Source organism: Chlorocebus sabaeus, chromosome X (genome assembly GCF_047675955.1).
Source record: "Chlorocebus sabaeus isolate Y175 chromosome X, mChlSab1.0.hap1, whole genome shotgun sequence".
NCBI lineage: Eukaryota > Metazoa > Chordata > Mammalia > Primates > Cercopithecidae > Chlorocebus > Chlorocebus sabaeus.
In genome coordinates, this window is record NC_132933.1 from 136,187,218 (window position 1) to 136,214,701 (window position 27,484).

At 43.5% G+C, this 27,484-nt stretch overlaps 1 protein-coding gene across 1 annotated transcript in view; it reads right to left on the reverse strand.

The window, feature by feature from the left end:
• Window positions 1-23,312, reverse strand: part of SYAP1 (synapse associated protein 1) — a 43,996-nt gene extending 20,684 nt beyond the window's left edge. Inside the window, exons 1-4 of the mRNA XM_007991136.3 lie at window positions 22,995-23,312; window positions 7,100-7,218; window positions 6,224-6,290; window positions 358-431 (exon numbers count right to left, since the gene is read on the reverse strand). Of these exons, the coding sequence (XP_007989327.2) occupies window positions 358-431; window positions 6,224-6,290; window positions 7,100-7,218; window positions 22,995-23,169 (435 nt within the window). The 5' untranslated portion in view covers window positions 23,170-23,312. The remainder of the gene's footprint in view (window positions 1-357; window positions 432-6,223; window positions 6,291-7,099; window positions 7,219-22,994) is intronic.
• Between the last annotated feature and the right edge of the window lie 4,172 nt (window positions 23,313-27,484).

Genomic DNA, 27,484 nt, shown 5'->3' on the forward strand with positions numbered 1-27,484 from the left:
AAAAACCACATAAAAATTAGAATTAGCTGGGCATGGTGGTGCACGCCTGTAGTCCCAGATATTCAGGAGGCTGAGGAAGGAAAATCATTTGAACCCGGGAGGTGGAGGTTGCAGTGAGCCAAGATTGCACCACTACACTCCAGCCTGGGTGACAGCAAGACTCCACCTCAAAAAAAAAAAAAAAAGTATGTGTACATTTTGTTAATGTATACATCATGTGTTAATGTGTACATTCCTAACATCTCAAAATATTTTAAAAACTGTAAAGAAAAATAAATTCTACTAAAGTCATATCAACAGAGATACATCACAACAGGAAGAAAGTATGTTCTATCTGGGGTACCACAAGATACTTACAGCTGATAAGGCCAAAATTTGTTGTTGAATTGTTTCTTCATCGTTAGTGTCAACCCATGGGGGCACAGCTGCTTCTATACAGTTTTTAATGGCAAAGAAAAGAGAAAAAAATAGGTCACAGTGGTTACACTGCAGTCTATGGTTTCAAAGCATGAAAGTTTCTGCATGACCACTAAAAATAGCAATTTACCAATAAGTTCCAAATATGAACATTAACCCTAATAACCAGACTTCTTATTATGAGTTGTATGCACATATGCATTTGATTAAAAAAATTCTACTTGAGGCTGGGCGTGGTGGCTTACACCTATAATCCTAGCACTTTGGGAGGCCAAGGTGGGTAGATTGCTTGAGCCCAAGAGTTGGAGACCAGCTTGGGCAACATGACGAAACCTTGTCTCTACAAAAAAATACAAAAGTTAACCAGATGTCGTGGTGCATGCCTGTAGTCCTGGCTACTTGGGAGGCTGAGGTGGAAGGATCACCTGAATCCAGGAGTCGAGGCTGTAGTAAGCTGTGATTGCGCCATTGCATTTCAGCCTGGGTGACAGAGTTGCGACCCTGTCTCAGAAAAAAACCAAAAACCAAAAAACTCTACTTAAATTATACAGTGGAGACACTGGACAACACCTTAATCAGGTGATCAAAATCAACATCACCAATGAGGGAGAGATGAATATCAAGGCCCTCCAGATGCGACATCTTGAGGAGGACATCATCACCTATGTAGTATTCTGGCTAAAAATGGACAATCTGAGTCTAGTTATGAGGAAATATCAGATAAAGCCTGAATGAGGAAGAATCTATTAAAAAAAAGGAAGAGCAGTATTCTTCAAAAACATTAATATCATAAAAGACAAAGAAAGGTTGTTGGAATGTTCCTGATTAAAGAAGGCTAAGAGACATGACAAAGAATACAATACCTTATCCTCAACTGGATCCTATACTGAGGGGGACAGAAGTCATAAAGGACATTATTGGGTCAACTAACAAAATTAACTGATGAACAGTAAAGTATTGCATCAATGTGAAATTTCCTAATGCTGTTAACTATACTATGGTTATGAAAGAGAATATCCCTAATTCTTATGAAATGTGTACTGAACATTTATGTACACACAAGGAAAAAAGGGTACACATGACAGCAAGAGCTGGAGAGAGGGCGTGAATAAGACAAACAATAAAACTAGAGCAATTTAGGTACTGGTATATGGGTGTTGTCTGCACTATTTTTATTCTTGCGAGTCTTCTGTAAATTAAAATTTTTTCCAAATAGAAAAATTTTTAGAAAGTTACTTAAAAAAAATGAAAGAAAAATGGGTAAGTATATTCACTGTACTTGATTCATGATAAAAGGTGATGTTGTAAGACAGGTGATTAGGAATAAGAGGGTTTTCAGGAGCTTTAAAAAAAAAAAAGAAAGAAAGAAATGGACAAGTTGGAGGCAGTAAACAATAGGGCTGGAATCAAATCCTCAATGAGCCATTAGAAGCCAAATGCTGGGAATGCCAAGATCTAGCCCACCTCTTCTGGGGCTCACAGATAGAGGTGATCAGAATCCAGCACTGTAAGTGCCGTGCCAGGTGACAAATGACAATCCTCTGGAGAGGTGAGACCTACAAGATTTTCTGGTGACCCAGGAGCCCAATCTTGGACTAGGAAGAGGAGGTCAGTGGTGGATGGCGGTGGGGGTGTTTATAGTGGAAACGAAAACAACGGCAAGCTCGTCTGAGGATCTCTCCCACGTTGGCAGCATGGAGCAGCTAGAGGGCAGAGTGAAGGCTGCAGATCTGCGAGATCGGCACAGAAGACACACAGGCAGGGGGCCCTTAATAGCCTCATTCAGCAGCCCACAGCGGCAAGATTACGAAGGGAAGCAGAAGTCACAAAAATGTGGACTAATTCATGAGCCACTCAATCACTCCTGCTGCCTTAACACTAGATTCTAGCCCTATTGGTCTTGCAACACAAAGTGAAAAGGCAAATCTTGCAAAACGCATGGTGCTTCACGAAGTCAAAGTAAAGTGACATGGGATAGCTGCCTGTATCACCACAAAGCAAATAAGGAGGACTTGGCAGTTAGGGCCCCTATGCCTGAAGGAAACACAAGGCTGGTGACCCAGCAAGTACTTTAAAAGAGAATGATTTTTGATCCCAGCTACTCGGGAGGCTGAGGCAGGAGAACTGCTTGAACCCGGGGGGCAGAGGTTGCACTGAGCTGAGAAGGTGCCACTGCATTCCAGCCTGGGGAACAGAGAGACTCCATTTCAAAAAAAAAAAAAAAAAAGAGAGAATGAGTTGAAAACCAAAGGGGCAATTGAGGCAGGCCCTTGGAGAGCAAATGCCTTGCTGTCCTGGAATATTTCGGCAGACAGAGTCCCTTTACTATTATGCTCTGAGTCAGAGGGAAGACATATCATATCACGAGCCCACTGAGAGAAAAGTTACATGCATGTGTGGATGGACACGGGGACGGATGGGCAGATGAGCACACGCTTCATTCTTTGGCTTGTCCCAAGTCAGCAAATGGTGGCAATTATAATCCAAATGCTATTAATGATAAGATAATCTAAACATCTTTGCACACTTTAAAGAAAAAATTAGGGTAAAGCCCCCAAAACATTTTTTCTCGCACACTTGAGTCTCCATTCCAAGTCTCTTTACCTTGGGTAGTCTCTCCTAGTGTTATTTATGCTCAGATAATGAGGCCCTCCTAAGATACTTGTATGAGGAGATGCTCCCTACCCCGAGTTCCTGAAATTACTCTTTTTAGAGTGACCAAAACCTCTTGGTTCCCCAACCCCAACGACGCTTCTTAGTTCCCTTCTCTCTAGGCCAGTTTCCTTATCTGGAAAATGGAGGTAACAGTAAGTACTTCATAGAGTTACTGTGATTATGAAGTGAAGAAATGCATGAAACACATTTCCAAGGTGCCCTTCTCATGGTCATTGTAAGTGGACCTCTTGGCCCTGCCTCCCATGGCTGACTGCTCTCCTGGAAACTCTCCCCTCTCTGGGCTTCTGCTACTTCTCTCTCCCAGTTGTCCACTCTCTTGGGTAAATGGGCACTGTTTTTATTTTCTTTTTTGAGATGGAGTCTTGCTCTGTTGCCCAGGCTGGAGTGCAGTGGTATGATCTTGGCTCACTGAAACCTCTGCCTCCCGGGTTCAAGTGATTCTCCTGCCTCAGCCTCCTGAGGAGCTGGGATTACAGGCACATGCCACTAGGCCCGGTTAATTTTTGTTTTTGGTTTTGAAGGCAAATTTCAGTTTCATCACTTACCAGCTGAGCGACCTTCCGCAAATAACTTACCCTTGCTGACTGCATCTTTGTTATTTATTTATTGAGACAGAGTCTCGCTCTATCACCCAGGCTGGAGTGTAGTGGCACAATCTCGGCTCACTGCAACCTCTGCCTCCCAGGTTCAAGCAAATCTTGTGCCTCAGCCACCCAGACCCAAACAGCTGGGATTATGGGTGTGTGCCACCACGTCTGGCTAATTTTTGTATTTTTAGTAGAGATGTGGTTTCGCCACGTTGGCCAGGCTGCTCTCGAACTCCTGGCCTCAAGTGATCTGCCCACCTCAGCCTCCCAAAGTGCTGGAATTACAGGCATGAAGCTACCAAAGTGCTGGAATTACAGGCATGAAGCTACCACACCTGGCCCTGACTGCATCTTGAAATGAGATGTTATACATAAAATGCCTGCTGCTCAGCAGGCACTCAGTGACTGTCAATTCCTTCCCCTCCTCCCCTCCCTAAACACTGTGGAGCTTCTGCTCATCTCCCTTCATGCTTGACACACTTTCCACAGAGGAGCTCATCTACTCTCATGGTTTTTATGTGACTTGATAATAATCTGAATCATTAGACTGAATTCTCCTTTATGCTTCAAACAGGAATAAACTGCTGCAGGAGCCTGCTTATTTAATTCAGAGCCACACTGAGCAAAAGAACTTTCTGCAATGACAAAAATGTTCTATATCTGCATTGTCCAGTGCGGAAGTCATTAGCCATATGTAGTTATTGAGGACCTGAAACGTGGCTGATGCAACAAAAGGAAATTTTCCCCAGATAAAGCACTTGCATTCCCTTTCCTGTCTTTCTACATGTTCCTATCTCTGGGATGTATAACTCACTTTAAAACTGAAGTTGACTGCAAACCTTCCACCCCCACGCCCTCACAGTTCCTATCTCAGAGGCATCAGCTCCTATAGCAAGTCCCCAAGCCAGGATCACTTTTGTTGCTTCCAAATAATCACTAAGTGATGCTAACTTGTATACCTCACTTGTCTAAAAGAGTTGCCTCATGCTTTTGAGTTTACCTAGGTGCAAGAATGCCTGATGGAAATTCACCATGGGACTAACTGTGGCACAACTCGAACTGAATTGTTTTCTACTACTATTTTTTTGAGACAGGGTCTCACTCTGTAGTCCAGGCTGGAGTACAGTGGCATGATTATAGCTCACTGCAGCCTCAAACTCCCAAGCTCAAACGATCCTCCTGCCTCAACCTCCCAAGTAGCTGGGACTACAGGTGTGCACCACCACATCCATCCGGCTAATTTCTTATTTTTTGTAGAGATAGGGTCTCACTATGTTGCCCAGGCTGATCACGAACTTCAGGCTCAAGCGATCCTCCCGCCTTGGCCTGCCAAAGTGTTGGGATTACAGTTATACTACTTTTGCGAACTCAAAAGACACGATGCTGGTTTTGTGTTTGGGTGCTACCAAATGGTAAGAGTAGGCATACTGAGGCCTTATAACTTCAAACATATAAAGAGGCAACTCTCAGCAGTAATGTATTGAGTATGTTCTCCAAACACCTGTGACTCTTTACGGCCCTCTGTCACTGCAGGTGCAGTCACTCGCCTCCCTGGGAAGCTCTTCCATTTTTTCTCCTGAAGAGAGCGGGAAGGGAGCCACCACTTGCTAAATGCCTGTCATGTGCATACCGAGCACTGTGCTGGGCATGTGGTAGAAAGTCAGAACTGAGGCCAGGCACGGTGGCTCATGCCTATAATCCCAGTACTTTGGAAGGCTGAGGCAGGCGGATCACGAGGTCAGGAGTTTGAGACCAGTCTGGCCAACATGGCAAAACCCTGTTTCTACTAAAAATACAAAAAAAATAGCTGGGCGTGGTGGCAGGCGCCTGTAATCCCAGCTACGCGGAAGGCTGAGGCAGGAGAATTGCTTGAACCCGGGAGACAGAGGTTGCAGTGAGCCGAGATCAAGCCATTGCACTCCAGCCTGGGTGATAGAGCAAGACTCCGTCTCAATGGGGGGAAAAAAAAGAGAAAATCAGGCCGGGCGCGATGGCTCACGCCTGTAATCCCAGCACTTTAGGAGGCCGAGGCGGGCGGATCACAAGGTCAGGAGATCGAGACCATCCTGGCTAACACGGTGAAACCCCGTCTCTACTAAAAATACAAAAAATTAGCCGGGTGTGGTGGCGGGCGCCTGTAGTCCCAGCTACTCGGGAGGTTGAGGCAGGAGAATGGCGTGAACCTGGGAGGCGGAGCTTGCAGTGAGCCGAGATCGCTCCACTGCACTCCAGCCTGGGTGACAGAGCGAGACTCCGTCTCAAAAAAAAAAAAAAAAAATCAGAACTGAAAGCTTACTTGCCCCTTTCACAGCCAGCTCCCCAGTGGGGCTGGCACTGGCAGCCCCCACCCAGAAACAATCTAGTCCCTTCCTTTAAATCATGGAAGTTTATAGGTTTGTCTCCTTCACTAGTCTTTGTGCTCCCCAAAGGATGGGGCCGTTGCATATACATTTTTGTGTTCTCAGAGCCTCAGTGTGGTATCTAGCACATAACAGGTGCTCAATAAAACTTGGCAGGTTAATTAAGACAAACCTATACCATACCTGACTTCTTTGTATGTTGCTCTTCAACAAATTTTTTCTGTTCCTTCTGAAAATCTCCTATAATTGTCTGTTAAAAAAATACACAGTCAAATTAAATAGCAATATATCTAAGGTTGAATTGATGACTTCCTTAGTTCAAATATTTACCAACATAAACGAAAAGCTATAGGCCCATTGCAAAAAACAAACTCACTCCTTAGAGTCTTAAAAGGGTTGTTCCTAATAGGTTAGGACCTTAGTCGCATGATGCAAAGGCATAAATATATCCTCAAACAGTTATAAAGTTAAACTTACAACATGAAAAGTCGGCCAGGCGTGGTGGTTCATGCCTGTAATCCCAGCACTTTGGGAGGGCGAGGCAGGTGGATCACTTGAGGCCAGGAGTTCGAGACCAGTTTTGGCCAACACGGTGAAACCTCATCTCTACTAAAAATACAAAAATTAGCTGGGTATGGTAGCGCATGCCTGTAATCCCAGCTACTTGGGAGGCTGAGGCAGGAGAGCTGCATGAACCCAGGAGGCAGAAGTTGCAGTGAGATGAGATCACACCACTGCACTCCAGCCTGGGTGACAGAGCGAGACTCCATCTCAAAACAAACAAACAAACAAAAAACATGAAAAGTTTAGTATAACCCCCAAGTATCAATGTATTGATTGTAATATATTAAAATAAAAACAGCTATTTAAACCAAGTACTGTAATTTGAATGATACTTGTTACACAAAGAGAGGAAAAAACCAAAAATCTCAAAAATTAACATTTTTATCAGAATATGATATTCTACTTAGGTTAGAAAATGTTCATAAGAAGAAGAAACAATCAAGAGGAAACAATGAATTTCATACATTTCTACTTCCAAAAGATAATTGAATGTACCTTGTCAATGATGCCATCTATTTTTCCTTCTTCTACGGATTTCTTTATTGTTTGTGCTGTTTCAGCAACTGATTCAGTTATCTTTTTTGTGGCAGCAGATGCAAAGTTAAATAAATAGTCTGTAAAGAATAAAAAGAATCTGTGGTTATTATGTTTGAGATTTTTCCCTTAAAGAGATCTTAGGAGAATCTAAAGCATTAGGGCATGTTCCTTTCTCATAAGGACTTGAAACAAGGAATGAGAAGCACTGACAGTGTTGAAAAGCACCACTTTCTTGGAGGACTGGTCAACCATACGGGGCCTTTCATTCATCTCTTTTTGTTTGTTTGTCTTTTTTTTGAGACAGTCTCGCCCTGTCACCCAGGCTAGAGTGCAGTGGCGTGATCTTAGCTCACTGCAACCTCTGCCTCCCAGGTTCAAGCGATTCTCCTGCCTCAGTCTCTCGAGTACCTGGGACTATAGGCACCTGCCACCACGCCCGGCTAATTTTTTTGGTATTTTTAGTAGAGACAGGGTTTCCTCATGTTGGTCAGGCTGATCTCGAACTCCTGGCCTCGAATGATCTGCCTGCCTCAGCCTCCCAAAGTGCTGGGATTACAGGCATGAGCCACCGCGCCCCCGGCCTCATTCATCTCTTTCAAAGACCCTTAGCATACTCTTCCTAGTAGCTGCTTCAAACTTATCTTGCTCTTCTCAAGTCTCTGGTTCTAATTTATCTCAGTAAATAATCTACCCTCCTACTTTGCCAGTAAGAACAAGGCTCCTTTATACTTTCCTTCCTTTCTAGATCTCATGTATGCCATCTTTATTTTCTCCTCCTTCCCTCCTGTTCAAAGAAAAAATGCCCCTCCTTTCTCAAATTAACATGTCCCAAGATAAATCTGGGGGAATTTTAAATAATAAATAGAAATCTTTTTTCTCTTACAAGCCCGGCTGGGCGCGGTGGCTCAAGCCTGTAATCCCAGCACTTTGGGAGGCCGAGACGGGCAGATCATGAGGTCAGGAGATCGAGACCATCTTGGCTAACACGGTGAAACCCCGTCTCTACTAAAAAATACAAAAAACTAGCCGGGTGAGGTGGCGGGTGCCTGTAGTCCCAGCTACTCAGGAGGCTGAGGCAGGAGAATGGCGTAAACCCGGGAGGCGGAGCTTGCAGTGAGCTGAGATCCGGCCACTGCACTCCAGCCTGGCGACAGAGCAAGACTCCGTCTCAAAAAAAAAAAAAAAGAAAAGAAATCTTCCTAAGCCCTAGTAGAAACAGAAATCTTTTTTTTTTTTTTTTTTTTTTGAGATGAAGTCTCACTCTGTCACCCAGGCTGGAGTGCAGTGGCGTGATCTCAGATCTCAGTTCACTGCAACCTCCACCTCCCAGGTTTAAGTGGAAGTGGGTAGCTGGGATTACAGGCGCCCGCCACCACACAAGGCTAATTTTTGTATTTTTAGTAGAGATGGGGTTTCACCATGTTGGCCGGGCTGGTCTCAAACTCCTGACCTCAGGTGATCCGCCTGCCTTGGCCTCCCAAAGTGCTGGGATTACAGGTGTGAGCCACCGAGCCTGGACTAGAAATCATTCTTACTAATAACGAGCAAATATGTAGAACAAGATTAAAAGTGGAACCCAAAAAACTTCCAGTTTTTACAAAACAAAACCACAGAATTAGCTTTCTGGAAGACCTGAAAAGATATAAGTGTCAAGGTTCTACTGCACTATCAGGGTTCATTTGTAGACATATATCATTTCAAAGTCCACATCCTACAGAATCCAGGCTGCCGAAAGAGACTTGAGGCAGGTCTTGAAGCTAGACCTGCTGAGGGATACCCCCAGGCAACTGACGTCCTCCTCTCATGAGAAATAGCTGGCACATTAGGGCAGTCTTGCCTCTTACTTACACCTGTTGAAGGGGCAGGCAGGTGGAGAAGGTCCCATACGAATGGCGAAGGGAGCTCTGCCCACCAGATTCCATCCTCATTCTGTGGGTGGTATTACTTTCAGGAAACCAGCAGACTGTATAAGTGTGCCTGGGAGCCAGTAATATTATCACTCCATCTGAATGATCCTTTCACCAGCTTCCCATTTAACAGTCTACTTCCTCCCACTGTGTCTGGTACTGTTTATCTGTCAACCCCAACGTAACACCCCTAGGAAATACCACAGGAAGCTACTTGCTACTTATCTCTGCTCTAGTTCTCATCTTTCTCCTTCTTCCTAGTCTATAGTCATATGATCACATGGAAATTCTTTACTACCTCCAAGGAGGCCTCCTTGGTTTGAAACGTTTTTGTCTGCCCTGTCTTTATCTGGCTAACTCTCCATATGCTGTGGGTCACCACTTAAATATCACTTCTCCTTAGGAAATATTCCCTTGACTAGGATGGATGTCCTGAGATGTGTTCCCTCCATATATCCCTGAAGACTGTTGCCTGATCAACAATCTTCAAAACACTCTACCGATTACTTGGTGAATGTCTTCTCAGCCAGACTGAAAGCCCATGCTGAGCCCCATGAGTGCAGGGACCCAGGCTGTCTGATTCCCCACTGTATCCCCAGTGGATGACCAGTGACCAGTATGTACTTGTTGAATGGATGAATGAGGAGTGATAGAACAAATGCTGAGCTTGAGTGAAATCACTCGTTTCTCTTTAGTTATGACTACTCTACTTGTACAGAGTGGTATGATAAAATGGGTAGACAGCCATACTAGTTTGTAAAACTGTTGTGGGCCAGGTCTCACTAACGCAGGCCTTCATCACAACTGTTTCAGTACTGACTGAGTGGTTCAGTTAAATATTAAAAGCCAGTGACCTTATACAAAGGCTGGAATGTAACAAAAGCTCACCAAGAGTTTTGCCTAGGCCTTTCCTGAACCTTAAAGCATGACTAAATTATTTCACTACTGAAAATATATGAAAGAGTTCTAATTAGTTGGCTCACAGAAAAATAAAAGTGTTTAAATACTTTAACAGAAAAAAGGAAAGACTAGTCAAATGCTTTTTCAAGTTTATGTGACTTAAGTAAAATCTTCGATAAATAAGCTAGCTTTAAACATTATTGGTAAAGTAATATTAGAAATGTCTTCAGAGTTGCCAGCATATGTTTTTGCTTGCATTTGTTGATCAAGCAATTTCATACTTATCTTTGCCAAATACTATAATGTGTCAAAATTTGGCATAGAGGCTACAAAACGGTAACTCAGTCCAAAACAGAGTGATCTTTGCTTGTGTAATTTCTTTTTCTTTCTTATTTTTTTGACACGGAGTTTCACTCTTGTCACCCAGGCTGGAGTGCAATGGCACAATCTCAGCTCACTGCAACCTCCGCCTCCTGAGTTCAAGTGATTTTCCTGCCTCAGCCTCCTGAGTAGCTGGGATTACAGGTGTCCGCCACCATGCCCAGCTAATTTTTGTATATTTGGTGGAGACAGGGTTTCACCATGTTGGCCAGGCTAGTCTTGAACTCCTGACCTCAGATGTTCTGCTCACCTCAGCCTCCCAAAGTGCTAGGATTACAGGTGTGAGTCACCGTGCCTGGCTGCTTGCGTAATTTTTAATAAATAAAACATTGATATTGGTTTAATGAAGATAGCTACATCTTGAATTATTTAGTAAAATACCCTAACTTCTGATCTTGTGGCCTTAGGCAGTCTAGTTCACAGACATAAAGGAAGTTTGTTCTGGGAAAGGACGGTTATCATCTTTGTTTCAAAGCTAAACTAAAAACTAAGTTAATGAATGAGAATAGCTTAGAGGTTAGAAGCATGATGGAGTCAGTTACAGCAGATCACTTTCACTGTCTCAGTTGTAATTTTGCAATGGTGGTCTCATAACTTTCAATGATGACTACTGCAGTTTTTATAAATAATCTAGGTAAATGATTAAATAATTAGATAAATGTAATGGGATAAATACTTGTAAACAAATATCATAATTTTGAATCTAAAGTAATATTAAATTAAACAACAAATATTTCATTATTTGGGTATTTTCCAATAAAAATAGATTATAGGAAAACATTCTTTCTAAACAGTGTGTCCTTTTTAAAGGGTAACTAATTTTTGTCTAACTCAAAGCTTATTTAAAGGTTATATAAAAAACATGGTAAAAGAAACAAGGAAATAAGAGATATATAAATAAAGTAATAAAAATAAAGAGAATTTAAAATATTACTGGTAAAATATCTTCAAAGCATAAACATTTGGTCTAAATTATGCAGGTCAAATATTAGGTTTGCTAAACACTTTGCGTCATAAATTCCTTCTTCAATTTAAACATTGTTCGATTTATTGTGGAGCATTAGATTCTAGATAAGGCCTGGAGACATGTGAAATTAGCCATGCCCCCTAGCTATGCAAAAAGGTATTAAAGAAAAGAGATTTTATATAAGAAAGGATCTGTATGGCAAATTCTTGTACTAAAGTAACTGGATGTTAAAAAAGAGGGATGTTTAGGACAAATCAGAAAGTCAAAGCATGTCATAGCTTGTCTGTGTAAGTCGTGAAAGAATTTATGAAAGGGAATTTATGCAACAAATATCATATAATTTAAAGGTGATTAGGTCTCCTAAATGCTTTATAAAATGCCACTATGACTCCTAGCTGTACAAATTGCCTGCTTTACAGCTAGGTAAGGCCTGGGACACATGGAGTTAGATGCTGGAATAAGTCAGACCTTATCTGCACTTCTGTCTAGGTCTTAAGGCTCCACACCTAGTACATAAAATCCCAAACTTATCAAACTTTTCACCAAAAGTAAAGGCTGCTAAGAGTTAACAGTGTAACATGCATTTAAGACTACTGAAGAAATAGGTTTTTTTGTTTGTTTGCTTTTGTTTTTTTTTTCTTTTTTTGAGATGGAGTTTCGCTCTTTCACCCAGGCTGGAGTGCAATGGTGTGATCTTGGCTCACGGCAACCTCTGCCTTCCGGTTTCAAGCAATTCTCCTGCCTCAGCCTCCTGAGTAACTGGGATTATAGGTGCCCGCCACCACGCCCGGTTAATTTTTGTATTTTTAGTAGAGACGGGGTTTTACCATGTTGGCCAGGCTGGTCTTGAACTCCTGACCTCGTGATCTGCCCACCTTGGCCTTCCAAAGTGCTGGGATTACAGGTGTGAGCCACTGTGCCCGGCCTGAAGAAACAGTTTTACATGGAAAAGTAAAATATGCTCTTGGTAAAAAGCATATTTTTTTTTTTTTGGTAAAAAGCATATTTACAAGGGAAGTAAAATATGCTTTTGGTAAAAAGATTATAAGGAGGCATGAGAATGTGAATTTTTGCCAAGATTAAAAGGAAACGATTGTTTTAAGTTGGATAAAATAAACATGAAGGTTTAAGCAAGCTGTGGAAGGTTGGTTGTAAAGGAAATTCTGTGTGTAAACATACTGGCCAAAGTTAAAAGGGTATCATCCAGTTTTTCTGTAAATTGAGTATTAAAATAAAAGCACATAGGCCAGGCATGGTGACTCACGCCTGTAATCCCAGCACTTTGGGAGGCTGAGGCGGGCAGATCAGGTCAGGAGTTCAAGACCAGCCTGGCCAACATGGCCAACATGGTGAAACCCCATCTCTACTAAAGATACAAAAATTAGCTGGGCATGGTGGCACATGCCTGTAGTCTCAGCTACTTGGGAGGCTGAGACAGGAGAATTGCTTGAACCCAGGAGGCAGAGGTTGCAGTGAGTCGAGATCACACCACTGCACTCCAGCCTGGGTGACAAAGTGAGACTCTGTCTCAAAAAAAAAAAAAAAAAAAAGGCCGGGCGCAGTGGCTCAAGCCTGTAATCCCAGCACTTTGGGAGGCCGAGACGGGCGGATCACGAGGTCAGGAGATCGAGACCATCCTGACTAATGCGGTGAAACCCCGTCTCTACCAAAAAAACACAAAAAACTAGCCAGGCGAGGTGGCGGGCGCCTGTAGTCCCAGCTACTCGGGAGGCCGAGGCAGGAGAATGCCGTAAACCGGGGAGGCGGAGCTTGCAGTGAGCTGAGATCTGGCCACTGCACTCCAGCCTGGGCCACAGAGCGAGACTCCGTCTCAAAAAAAAAAAAAAAAAAAAAAAAAAAAATCATTACAATCAATAACATAAAAGCAAAACAGATTTCTCTGAAAGCACTAACCTGCTCTTTAATGAAAATTATAATGGGTTATAAGAGGTCTATAAAAATCTTACCTTATGGTCAAACATTAAAATTGGGTCAATATGTCTATAAAGTTTTAATAAGAATTGGGTTTAACATTAATAGTACACTAACGTAAAGGTGAAATTTGGCTTATTTAGTACCAAAAACCATACAGGAAGCATTGCCAAATATAAAATGGGGTTTGGCTTTCCTTGGGCCATATATGTATAAATATGTTATTGGCATGTGTTCCAAAATCATGTGAAACTCCTATAATTCTGATATATCAGTGTACGTTATCAGTAATAATTATAATTATGTTAAATAATTGTGTGCCACAGAGGTAACAGATTTTCTTGTCAATTGTGTCTTTTTTTTTTTTTTTTGAGATAGATGCTCGCTCTGTTGCTCAGGCTAAAGTGCAGTGATGCAATCTCGGCTCACTGCAACCTCCACCTCCTGGGTTCAAGCAATTCTCCTGCCTCAGCCTCCCGAATAGCTGGGATTAGAGGTGCACACCACCATACCCAGCTAAATTTTTGTAATTTTAGTAGAGACGGGGTTTCACTGTGTTGCCCGGGGTGGTCACGAACTCCTGAGCTCAGGCAATCCACACCTCAGCCTCCCAAAGTGCTAGGATTACAGGCATGAGCCACCATGCCCAGCCTCAATTGTGTCTTTAACTATGGCTACCCTAACACTTTTTGTCATCTGTAAACAATTGTTGTCTTGTTTTGGTCCTCTTTAGTTTTTTTTTTAGGTGGAGTCTCATTCTGTCACCCAGGCTGGGGTGCAATGGCATGACCTTGGCTCCGCCTCCCAGGTTTAAGTGATTCTCCTGCCTCAGCCTCCCAAGTAGCTGGGATTACAGGCACCTGCTGTCATACCTAATTTTGTTTGTATTTTTGTAGAGATGGGGTTTCACCATGTTGGCCAGGCTGGTCTTGAACTCCTGACCTCAGGTGCTCTACCTGCCTTGGCCTCCCAAAGTGCTGGGATTACAGGCATGAGCCACTGTGCCCGGCTGTTTTGGTCCTCTTTAGAAGGTGATCTCACAATCAGCTATAAAGCTCTAACATGTGCTCTTGAATGCAGGTTTCTGATAATTTTGGAGATTGCGACATCAGAATAGAGAAAAAATGTTCAGGACTCCTGAAGACCTAAAATGTTCATTAATATCAAGCAGGACAGGAATTAGCTGCATGAACTGAATAGCAGACTGGAGTGATTTTTTTGACTTTTTGCTTAAAATATTGCTAATTCTTTGTTTTGCTTTTCAGAGTCAAGGAAACTTTTCTTTTGAACTACTGACCGCTTTTAACAATTTAGTATACTCTGATGAACAAAATGGGGAGCACATTTGTTTCTTCTCTCTACCCGATTTTCTCCAGAATTTGGAAACTATTTGTGAGTATTCTTAATTATGGAAATATAGTTATTTGCATAAGTTCAATAAGAATCTGTTTTCATTTGTAACAGGACACAACTGGAAAAACTGGTTATTTTACCAAGGCTTTGACTGGAATGGTGTGTTTTCCTTTAATGAATCAAACTTGACTTATGGAGCCAAGAAAGCCCTTGGAAAACTGCCCTCATATTTTGTGTACACAGTCCCTGTACAGGGTTTCCGATCTGTGGTAAGTAAAGAATGTCACTTTCTGACAGGCCGGGAACCCCAAGTTATCTTGGAACCTCAAGAGGAGAGGAATTCACCCACGTCATAGGTATTTGATGGTACAAATCCACGGCTGGGCTTGGCTTTAAAAAGGTCTTATCTTGCCGGGTACAGTGGCTCACTTCTGTAATCCCAGAACTTTGGGAGGCCGAGGTGGGTGGATCACCTGAGGTCAGGAGTTCGAGACCAGCCTGACCAACATGAAGAAACCTCGTCTCTACTAAAAACACAAAATTAGCTGTGCATGGTGGCGTGTGCCTGTAATCTCAGCTACTTGGGAGGCTGAGGCAGAAGAATCACTTGAGCCCAGGAGCAGGAGGTTGTGGTGAGCCGAGATCATGCCACTGCACTCCAGCCTGGGCAACAAGAGCAAAACTCTGTCTCAAAAAAAAGAAAAGAAAAGAAAAGAAAGTCTTATCTCAGATTCCTTCTACGGAACAAAGTTTCATCAAAGCCTTTTTTTTTTTTAATTTTTAAAAAATATGTTAAATAAAAAAATTTTATTTAAAAAAATAATTTTCCTTGCTGCACTTTATTTACTTATTTCTATTTTCTATTTTTTATTTTTTGAGACGGAGTCTCACTCTGTCGCCCAGGCTGGAGTGCAGTGGGGTGATCTCGGCTCACTGCAAGCTCCATCTCCGGGGTTCACACCATTCTCCTGCTTCAGCCTCCCAAGTAGCTGGGACTACAGGCACCCGCCACCATGCCTGGCTAATTTTTTGTATTTTTAGTAGAGACGGGGTTTCACGTGTTAGGCAGGATGGTCGCGATCTCCTGACCTCGTGCTCCGCCTGCCTCGGCCTCCCAAAGTGCTGGGATTACAGGTGTGAGCCACTGTGCCTGGCCCCTTGCTGCACTTTATACAAATAAACTGGCCAAGTACAATAAAGCAAATTGGTCCTATCATGATTTGTCTTCTAATAAAAATAGGAAACTGGAGGAAGAAAAATTATGTTTCAAAAACTATTGTATACCTGTTAAATTCTAGTCTTGTCTGATGTTTTCCAGTTTTTATTATTTTCTACAGTTTGGATTAAATTCTAATTTTTCTGGCTACAGGTCTTCAAAATAATGTTTTCAATTTTTCCTTTTCCTTTTCCCCCATTTTTCCTAATTGGAAATCACTGAAACCTAAGCTGTGCTTTCTTAAAGCCCTGTGAACTGAAGTCTAGACAACTTAAACTTCAGAAGAAAACAGCAGTAACCTATTTATATGTGTTGCTGTTGCATACTATTAAGTTTCAGCAGGTGCTGCCTCGAAGCCTCCGAAACAGAGAGTGCTACTGGGAACAAGTCAACCTCTTTTACTTCAGTGCTGCATTCGGTGCCCCATAAGGATGAGCCCCTCTAAGCAGGAAGTAGCCAGAAAGATTATGATGCCCCATCTCCCTACGATTCTCATGATAAATAAATATACAAGCATGATAGAAATCATGCTCAAATTGACAGTAGGGATTGTGGCAGACCAGGTCTCACTAACACAGGCTTCCATCACAACTGTTTCAGTACTCGCTGAGTGGTTAAGTTAAATATTAAAAGCCAGTGCCCTATACAAAGGCTGGGATGTAACAAAAGCCCAAGAATTTTGCCTAGGACTTTCCTGAACCTTAAAGCACGATTAAATAAGTTTTACTGGGGGTCTGAAGAGACTCCCCAGGCCTCCACAAACAACTTGATTGGGAGCCTGAAGGAACTCCCCAAACCTCCATGATTCAGCTAGAGACAGGATAAGGGTAATCACCTCAGCACTTGGACCCAGTTATATTAAGTGAATTTACTGAGGCTCCAGAGGAAGGTCTTCAGGACTCAGACCTTAGTTATAGATTAAAAGAAGTTAATCACTTATGTCTTTAGATGAATGCACACTTAACACGTAGACATATAGCTTAGAAGGTATATAAGCTCTGGAAAACTTTGTAATTTTGAGTTGGTCTGGTGATAATTTCCAGGTCTTCTCCCTGTAACAGAAATAAAAACTCTCTTCCTTCCCAGTTAATCTGCATCTCGTTATTGGGCCATGAGAAATAGCAGCCTGACCCTCAGTTTGGTCCATGAACAAAACCATGCTTTGCAGTCAGAGAAACAAATCTAAAGTTCCAAAAGAAGAGGGTTCTTTTGGAAATAAATTCCTTTTACCCTTTCCTCAGAAACATATTTTGAGTTCAAACAACGATTTTTACTCCAAGGGAGAACTGTCATTTAAAAACTGGTATTTTAGCATAATCATTTCATTCCTCAGTTAGATTTTAATGACTCTGTGGGTAGAGTTTACTGAACACACTGAATATTTGAGAAAGCACAGTTCTTGCCCTCAAGGAACGTACATCTCTAAAGCAAAACAAATAAACAGAGAATCAAAGACAAAAAGAGGAACAAGATTATTCATTAAGCAAATGTGGCAACATGGAGGGAGAACTGTCTCCAGAGAGTTATTAGAGTGGCCTGGGAGTGAGATGCAGAGCATGACAAGAGATTTTCAGGGAAGAAGCCCATAAAGACAAGAAGTGATTTATTAATTTTGCAAAGAGATCAGCTGAACCACATTAAAGACAGTTTTTATTTTGATTTTTATTTTTTATAGAGATGGGGTCTCACTATGTTGTCCCGGCTGGTCTCAAACTCCTGGGCTCAAGTAACCCACCTGCCTTGGCCTCCCAAAGTGTTGGGATGACAACCGTAAGCCACTGCACCTGGCCAAAGGCAGTTTTTATGAACTGGCTAGGAAAAAACTGAAACTAAGATACGCGTTAACAGGAAGTAACAGGAGTACAATGTCCACTTCAGTCCATAAAGTGAGGGTCTGAAATGAAGCAGCGCCAAAGAAAAGGAAGTCAAATTCAAACGTATGTTAATACGACTTAGCGACCTTCTGGAAGGTGGGGGCCGACAGCTAACATTTAAAGTAGTTATTTTACCTTCATTTTAATTATGTCATTTTATTCTCATCACCTTCCTGGGACAAGGAGAAGGAATAATCTGCCCAGTTCAAAAAAAGGGAAGCTGAGGCTCACAGAGAAAAAACGATTTGTCCTATGTGATAGGGGCAGATCTTGCTTACTGCCCAGCCAGTAGCCCATCTCTTCTGCCTTGTCAAAACCACCCCAATTTTGATGCGTGCCCATGTGGCCAGCCCCAGAGAATGAATCTTGACAAGTCCACACCAACGAAGGTAATGGCACTGCCTTTGTCAGGATCTCTGCCAGATACTTGCTTTCTGAGAGTCCCGTGAAGCTTAGAAAGGCCATGTGACAGCTCCACCCCCAAGAAATTTAAGGGACACCTGCAAGGCGGCATCCAGAAAGATTTTCTTTCCTAAAAGGGAGCTGTGGGGAAAGTCCTCGTCCTCCCTTTTCACTGCAGTTGCTGTCTTGTGAGTCTGAAGTGACAAGCCTGAGGATGGAAACCAACTCACTGTGAAGGAGAGGAAGCGTCAAAGAGATTGGTTCCCTGATCACATTGTTGAGCCATGGAACCAACCCTGGGACCTCCCTCCCATCCCCAAACTTCTTGGAGATTCTGCAGAAAAGCATTAACATGGCAGGCCTGAGACTGCTATCCTTGGAAAGGTTGCTTTCAAGGTTGGCCACTGACTGGGTGTCCGGGAACTTAGATTTCAGGAGGGCTCCCACCATTTCTTAAACTGCTAAGAATGCCTCACTGTGGTTTATGCTGAACTCCTGCTTTCCTTGTGGGGGTCTGGAATTTGGATATGTGGCAAGCAGAGGGTACCTATGTGACCAGTCCCCAATAAAAGTCCTGGGCACTGAGTCTCTAATGAGCTTTCCTGGAAGACAGCATCTCACATGTGTTGTCACAACTCCTTGCTAGAGGAATTAAGCACATCCTGTGTGGCGCTACTGTGCCTGCTTACCCCTGGACTTCCAACCCATGTGCCTTTTTCCTTTCCTGATTTTACTCTTGTACTCTTTCACTGCAATACATCACGACTATGAATACAACTATATGCTGAGTCCCATAAGTCTTCCCAGCCAATCATCAAACCTGGGGATGGTTCTTGGGGACTCCCCCACACAAAAATAAAGGTCCTTTCATTAAGCTTCTGATCACTGGACTTTCTGCAATTTGCAAATGATATAACAATAAAGACAGCAAGTAGTGTAGGGAACTCAAACACAGGCTATCTGCCTCTAAATCCCAAGCTCATGCTCCAATCCCATACTGCCTCAGGTCAGTTGAGCAAGTTGACAAGGGCTTGAAGAACTGAAAGGAATGGTAAGAATACAGGAAAGTAGGAAGAGCTTCAAAGGTCAGAAAAAAACATAAATTTGTCAAAGTAAACACAGCACAAGGTAGAGTTTAAGGCCTGCAGCAAGAATAGGAAGAGAATAAGGATACAGTGGCAAAGTCTTAGGAGATTAATATTCTTATAAAGTAGTTGGTTAATTTCTCAAAGATACTATATTTCATATAATTTTAGAATTTCAGCATCTTAGTGTGGGAATGGACCTTCCTATCCAGGTAGCCCCACTTCCAGGGGTGGGGAGCACAGGACTTAGAAGGGCAGCTAGTAATTACCGTTACTCATCTCTAATCAGAAAATTCTTCTCACTTCTCTAGTAATTTCTACCTCACAGCCTCAGGTCTATCCTCATAAGGAACATCTACGACTTCTTTTCTGCAAAAGACCTTTCAGATTTTCTGCAATGTCCCTAAGTTTCTTCTTCAAATTGAGATCCCCAATTCTAAAAAGTATTGTTCATAAGCCCTAGGATCCAAGCTATTGACTGTTTGCATTGTAAACCTGGGTGTGTTATCAGAACTCAATTAGATATTTTACTTCTGCATCAAAGCAGGTACATAGTCACCTCTGTACACTTTAGGAGTCCTCTTAGTTTGCAAGTTAGGCAGCTGGAACTCGAAATATACTTTCCCTACAGAAAAAAAGGACAGTCTAACACAGCCCCTCTGCAATACTAATAGCACTTTTCAAAGGAGGAGGAGGAGGAAGTGGCCCTTTCCCCATTCCTAAGCATAGAGTAGTTTTAGGGACGGTTTAGAAAAAGCCAAAGATCACAAAGCTCATCTTTGGTCATCCTCCCACTGATGTAAACTGTGTGAATGATTTAGATATTTAACATTCTCAGAGGTACAGATTTTCTTTTTATTATTTATTCTTTTTTTAGAAAGAGTAGAGGCGAAGCTCTGATTTGGTTGACTTAAACAAAAACCAACCAACCAACTTAAGGGCATAGGGTCTTGAGGGAGGTAGGGAGGAGCTCTTAAGTGAGTTCTCCTATAAATTGTTCCTTCCTTTGGAGACAGTGACAACAGGAGGTTGTAAGTTTATCAGGAGGGAAGGCCAAGAATCAGGAGACCAGGAGGTTTGGTTTTGAGTGAGGGAGTGGAATGCAGGCCTGGGTGCCCACCACTAACTGGTGAGTTGCCTAAATGTATAAATAGGTCACCAGGAACCAGGAAGTATTTAGTGTCCAGTCTTGAAGGTAGGCACTCAACAAATGTATGCAGAACAAATGGGGCTCCCAGGAGATTTTTTTTTTTTTGAGATGGAGTCTCGCTTTGTTGCCCAGGCTGGAGTGCAATGGCGCGATCTCGGCTCACTGCAACCTCCGCCTCCTGGGTTCAAGCAATTCTCCTGCCTCAGCCTCTTGAGTAGCTGGGATTACAGGTGCCCGCCACCATTCCTGGCTATTTTTTGTATTTTTGGTAGAGACAAGGTTTCACCACGTTAGTCAGGCTGGTCTCGATCTCCTGACCTTGTGATCTGCCCGCCTCAGCCTCCCAAAGCTGCTGGGATTACAGGCATGAGCCACCGCACCTGGCTGAGATTTTATGTAGATTTCAAAAGACTTAAGAAATGCATCTATTCTGGGAGTCAGGTTCACAGATGTTTAATTCCAGTTTTCAAAACATAAATGGGTCTTCTTAAAGACAATATACTTCTTAGGATCAATATGTAGAAATAAAAAATATCGGATCATCTCTCTTGTCTCTCACAGTTTGTATATGAACTAGAACCTTCACGACTTTCTAAAATTGCATAAATTTCAGAAAGGAAAGAATTCTCATTTATTCTGAAGCTTTAAATTCACAATGTGTGTGTGTTTGTGGGTACTTCCATGTAACCTCAGCTTCCGTAAATATCAACAGAGAATCTGGTGAGCAGAAAGATGGCAGCATTAGCTCCAAAGTACACATCCATATGAAAAATGCAGTTATTAAAAAATAATCAGAGGGGCCAGGCGCAGTAGTTCATGCCTGTAATCCCACCACTTTGAGGTCAAGGTGGGTGAATCACTTGAGATCAGGACTTTGAGACCAGCCTGACCAACATGGTGAAACCCTGACTCTATTAAAAATACAAAAGAAAAAAAAAATTAGCCAGGTGTGGCAGCGCGTGCCTGTAGTCCCAGCTACTCAGGGGGCTGAGGAAGAATTGCTTGAACCCAGGAGGTGGAGGTTGCAGTGAGCCAAGGCTGCAGTGAGATCGTGTCATTGCACTTCAGCCTGGGCGACAGAGCAAGACTATCTGGGGGCCTTGGGCTGAGACTATGTACTATCATGGTTTGAGATGATGTCTGTTTTCCCTGTGCTTTCATCCCACAGTAAACTTTTAAACGTTAGGGCCCAGCCTGCCCAACGTGGTGAAACCCCATCTCTACTAAAAATACAAAAATTAGCTGGGCGTGGTGATGCACGTAATCCAAGCTACTGGAGAGGATAAGGTAGGAAGATCACTTGAACCCCGGAGGCGGAGGTTGCAGTGAGTCAAGATCGTGCCACTGCACTCCAGCCTGGGCAAAAGAGTGAGACCCTGTCTCCAGAAAAACTGTTAGGCCCTGTCTTACTCAAATATGTGTTTATCTACTCTCAGGCTTCTCTCCTCCCACACCCCCATCTTTTAGTAGATTCTTCAAATGCTTGCTGAACTTAATATCTACCTTTGTTGCAGTTCTCTCACTTGAAGTGCTGGGCTGCTTTAGGGCTTAACTCCTCAAAGATGCTTTTTTTTTGGTTTTGTTTTTTGACATGGAGTCTTGCTCTGTCACCCAGGCTGGAGTGCAGTGGTGCGATTTCAGCTCACTGCAACCTCCACCTCCCTGGTTCAAGCGATTCTCCTGCCTCAGCCTCCTGAGTAGCTGGGATTACAGGTGCGCGCCAGGCTATTTTTTGTATTTTTAGTAGAGACGGGGTTACACCATGTTGGCCAGGCTGGTCTCGAACTGCTGACCTCATGATCCGCCCACCTCAGCCTCTCAAAGTGCTGGGATTACAGGCGTGAGCCACCGCACTGGGCCTCAAAGATGCTTCCTCTGATCACTGAAGCCCACTACGGTCTCTCCATAAATGAGAATTACTACAGCATGTGTTTACTTCACGTCTATTATTACTCGTCCCCCAACCCCTGTAGGCTGTAAACTCGGAAAGAGCATGGGCTTTAAAATTAGGCAGATCGAAGTTCAAATTCCATTTCTACCACTCACTATCAGTATAACTTGGGCCCAATAGCTCTGGGCTTGTTCCCCTAACTCACTGGGGGTGTTTAACAGATGAAACGGGGTATCTTTCATAAAACATCTAGTACTGCAACTTGCGTAGAGCAGACAGTGGCATTTTCTCTCCCTCAAGGAAAAAGGTCCCACTGTACCTAAAAAGCAGATGGCCAGGGGCAGACATTCAGTAATTGTCAGTTTACTTCAGACAACACATTCTGACCTAAGGGCAAAAAAACATTTTTTCAACCAGTTCAAGCTCGCCAACGATCCCGACCTGGGGCGTGAAGGTGAAGGTTTTTAAATTGAACAAAAAAGATTCCTCGTCAAACCCGAAGACGTTGGGTCACACTGCTTGGCTGCATACCAGATTCCAATGTCTGCAAACTTTGTAGACTTGCCACCAGGAACTTCAGGGACAGGACCTGACTGCTAGACGAAGCTGTGGCCTTGTCCAGATCCTCACCAATCTCTCCCGACCCGGAGAGGACTGACCGACAGACACATCTTCCTCCCCTGCCTCTCACCTCGGCCCCCTCATCCCACAGCCAGTCGGGCCCGCGCCCCAGGGTCGTCCCAGAGGAGGAACGCGCCCCCCACCATCCCGGTCCCAGAGCCAGGGGAGACTCACTGCCGAAGTCTTTGGCCTGGTGGAGGAGCTCCTGGTCTCCCGTTTGCTGCAGCTCCTCCTCCGCGGACTCAGCCACCGTCTCGGATGGCTGCTCGGGTGGAGCGTCTGCATTGTGCTGCCCACCGCCTGACGCCGGCTGCTGCAAGCCCAGCCAACTGCTCAAGCCCCGGAACATCCCGTCCGCGGGGCCGCCGCCGCGGTCCGGATCCCCAGAGACCGGAGCGAGCACTGGTTGCCTCTGACTCCACTCTGCGCGACTCTCAGGGAGATGTCCGGAAGTCGGAGGAAAACGGGAGTCGCCTGCAGCCCCGCCTCTATGGCGACTCCGCCGCGGCTGCACAAGCGTCACTTCCGTCCAAAGGCTCCGCCCCTGGTGACGTCAGTTGTGACAACTCTTTTGTGCGTGTGGATAGGGGACAAAGAGCTTTCCCAGCGTAGCCCCGCCTTGCCTTTTTCCTCATTCGCCGGCTTTGTAGGTGACTGACCTAGTAGGCGTGTAGACGGTGTCTTTGTCGAAGTCCTAGCCAGTCTCGTTTTAAGATTGCCTCTAAGCAGCTTGGCTGGTAACTTAGCCTCGCCTTTTCAGGTCCCGCAGGGCTGGGTTCCCGCGGAATTGGATGTCTTTAGCCTCCTCCTGAGCCCAACTGAAAACTAACCCAAAGCTGCCAAGCCCAACTAACAGGGAATAAGAGAACAGAATAAGGTGTTAAACAACACAATGGGATGCTGTCAGCAGAATCTAGACTATGAGAAGCCACAGTACAGACAACCTTGTTTCTTCAAATAAATTGCAAGGAAGAGGGGGGTGTGGTGGGGAACCTATAGATTAAAAAAGACTTAAGAGATGTAACCCATGGCCCCTTGTGCATTTTATTAGGACCCTAATTCAGCAAACACATTGAAAAAAATAGTATGATACTTATTATAAGAACTGGAAATTTGGACACTGGGTAGTTGATAAAATGGAGGAATTGTGAAATTAAAAATGTTTAATTGTGGTAAAATACACAAAATTTACCATCTTAATATGATTTACCATCTTAACCATTTCTAAGTGTACAATTCAGTACTGTTAAGTACATTCACGTTGTTGTGAAATGAATATTCAGAACTCTTCATCTTGCAATTAAAAGAATGAAAAATAGACCGGGCACGGTGACTTACGCCTGTAATCCCAGCACTTTGGGAGGCCGAGGCGGGCGGATCACAAGGTCAGGAGTTCGAGACCATCCTGCCTAACACGGTGAAACCCCATCTCTACTAAAAACACAAAAAAAATTAGCCGGGCATGGTGGCGGGTGCCTGTAGTCAGCTACTTGGGAAGCTGAGGCAGGAGAATGGCATGAACCCGGGAGGCGGAGCTTGCAGTGAGCTAAGATCAAGCCATTGCACTCCAGCCTGGGTGACAGAGCGAGACTCCGTCTCACAAAAAAAAGAAAAAAAAAAGAATGAAAAATAGAAAGAACTTCATCTTGCAAAACTGAAACTACCTATTAAACAATTCCCCATTCCTGTCCTTGTCATCCCCCTCCTACCTCCATTCTACTTCTTGTCTCTGTGGGTCTGACTAGATACCTTAATATAAGTGGAATTATTCAATATTTGTCTGTGACTGGCTTCTTTCACTTAGCATAATATCCTCAAGGCTGTGTCAATTTCTAAGACTGAATAGTATTCCCTTGTATGTATACACCATGTTTTGTTTATCCATCGCGCGTATTGAGATTTTACCAAAGAAATGATACCATATCTGGGCCAGGCGCGGTGGCTCACACCTGTAATCCCAGTGCTTTGGGAGGCCGAGACGGGTGGATCACCTGAGGTTAGGAGCTTGAGACTAGCCTGACCAACATGGTAGAACCCCGTCTCTACTAAAAATACAAAAAGTTAGCCAGGCGTGGTGGCGGGTGCCTGTAATCCCAGCTACTCGGGAGACTGAGGCAGGAGAATCACTTGAACTCAGGAGGCGGAGGTTGCAGTGAGCTGAGATCCTGCTGTTGCACTCCAGCCTGGGCGACAAGAGCAAAACTCCGTAAAAAAAAAAAAAAAAAAGAAATGATACCATGTCTGGAATTTGCTTCAAATTAATACAGGATGGGGGTGGGGGGGAATGGGTAGGGATATAGATGAAACAAGCCTGGCCATGGGTTGAAGCTGGGTAATTAAACATTTGTCTTTTCTATATTTTTAACTTTTCCCACAATAGCATGTAAAACTAACAAAAAACTAGTGATGTGAATAAGTACCGCTTCAGAGCAGGGAGTTCATGGACACATTTCCCAAGCACAGTCTCCAGTCATTAGTTGTGGAAGGACATCCATGATTCCTTGGTCCCCAGCTATTTTGAGAAGAGGAGGATGGTTCCAGTGACCTGAGGGAGTACATGAGGAATTGATTACAACTCTGATTTCCCTGCTGTCCAGTTTTCCAGCCTGACTTATATTTACATTTTATTCAGGTCCAGGATTTTAGGTTATCAAGCCCAACCTGTTTTTTCTTTCCCCCAAACAGCTTTATTGAGATTTAAACAATTCACCTGTCTAAAGTGTACAATTCAATGGTATATATTTTTGGTATATTACACTATTAATATTTTAAATTGTAGTAAACATAACTTTATTTAGTGTACAGTTCAGTTACATTAATGACATTCCAGCCTGTTTTTAGAGTCCAAGTATTGATTCAGCTTTGAAGTCAGGAGATGTCTTAGGATCAATGCCTTTCTAGGCTTTATTAAGTCAGTGAGAACCTGAAAGTGATTGTGACTTTCCGGAATAGGATATTTGCTTCAAGTATGATTGAACAGAGCCTGGAATTTGAGTGAGAAGCCTAGGATGGGCTTCTAATTCCATCATCTAGTAGGTGAATAAACTTGACTATTTTTTTTTTTTTTTGAGACGGAGTCTCGCTCTGTCTTGCCCAGGCTAAAGTGCCGTGGCACAATCTCGGCTCACTGTATCCTCTGCCTCCTGGGTTCAAGCGATTCTCCTGCCTCAGCCTGCCAAATAGCTGGAATTACAGGCGCCTGCCATCACACCTGGCTAATGTTGTGTTTTTAGTAGAGACGGGGTTTCACCATGTTGGCCAGGCTGGTCTCGAACTCCTGATCTCAGGTGATCCACCCACCTCGGCCTCCCAAAGTGCTGGGATTACAGGAGTGAGCCACCGTGCCCGGCCTAAACTTGATGTTTTACTTGTCTTTTTACCCTTCAAGTTTCCTCACTTGCAAAAGAAGTATAGTGCTGGTCCTTCCCATAGCAGAGGTGGGGCCCAGTCCTTTCAGCCTTACTCTGCTTTATCTTAAGGTACACTTAAAATTGTGGTGAACACTGTGGTCACCAAGGGATAGACAGTTTTATAACTGTTCTGAAAGGTAGAATTCTTAAAAATAAGAGATTAGGCTGGGCACAATGGCTCATGCCTATAATCCCAGCACTTTGTGAGGCCAAGGTGGGAGGATTGCTTGAGTCTAGGAGTTTGAGACCAGCCTGGGCAACATAATGAGACCCTGTCTATACAAAAAATAAAAAATGAGCTGGGTGTAGTGGCTTGCACCTGTCGTCTCAGCTACTTGGGAGGCTGAGGCAGGGGGATTGCTTGAGCCTGGGAGCTGGAGGCTGCAGTGAGCTGTGATCATGCCACTGTACTCCAACCTGGGTGATAGAGTGAGACCCTGACTCAAAAAATAGAAAAAAAAAAAAAAAAGATTACAAAAGGAGAACATAAGCAATCAACTTAATGATGGGCTTCATTTTCATTAAAAAAAAATCATCTGGCTGGGCACGGTGGCTCATGCCCATAATACCAGAACTTTGGGAGGCTGAGGCGGGTTGATCACCTGAGGTCAGGAGTTCAAGACCAGCCTGGCCAACATGGTAAAACCCTATCTCTACTAAAAATACAAAAATTAGTCGGGCGTGGTGGTGGGCACCTGTAATCCCAGCTACTCAGGGGGCTGAGGCAAGAGAATCACTTGAACCCGGGAGGTGGAGGTTGCAGTGAGCCGAGATTGTGCCATTGCACTCCAGCCTGGGCAACAAGAATGAAACGCCATCTTAAAAAAAAAAAAAAGTCATCTTGTGCGGATTTAGCAAAATGTTATGCTGGTGGTGGGCCATGAACTGACACTTGTTGAATGAGGATACACCCTTATCCCACACAATTCAGTCAATCCGCACCCTATTATCAAATTTGTTTTCCAGCTCGTTATTTTTCCCATTTGAGATTAAAAATACAATAGTTATTATACTGAGCCCTTTGTATATACAGACTATCTTTATCCATTAGCCTCATAAATGAATGGAATAGGACAATTAGATCAGGCCTCACATCCTGTGGTGGAGTCTGGCTGTGCATTGATGTCCTGGCTTTGCCACTCATATTAACTAATGTACCCTTGGTCAAGACATTTCACATCTCTGAACCTCAGGTCCCTCATTCTAAAAAGGGGATCATAACAACTGTCCTGGTTGTAAACAGATAATGAAAGA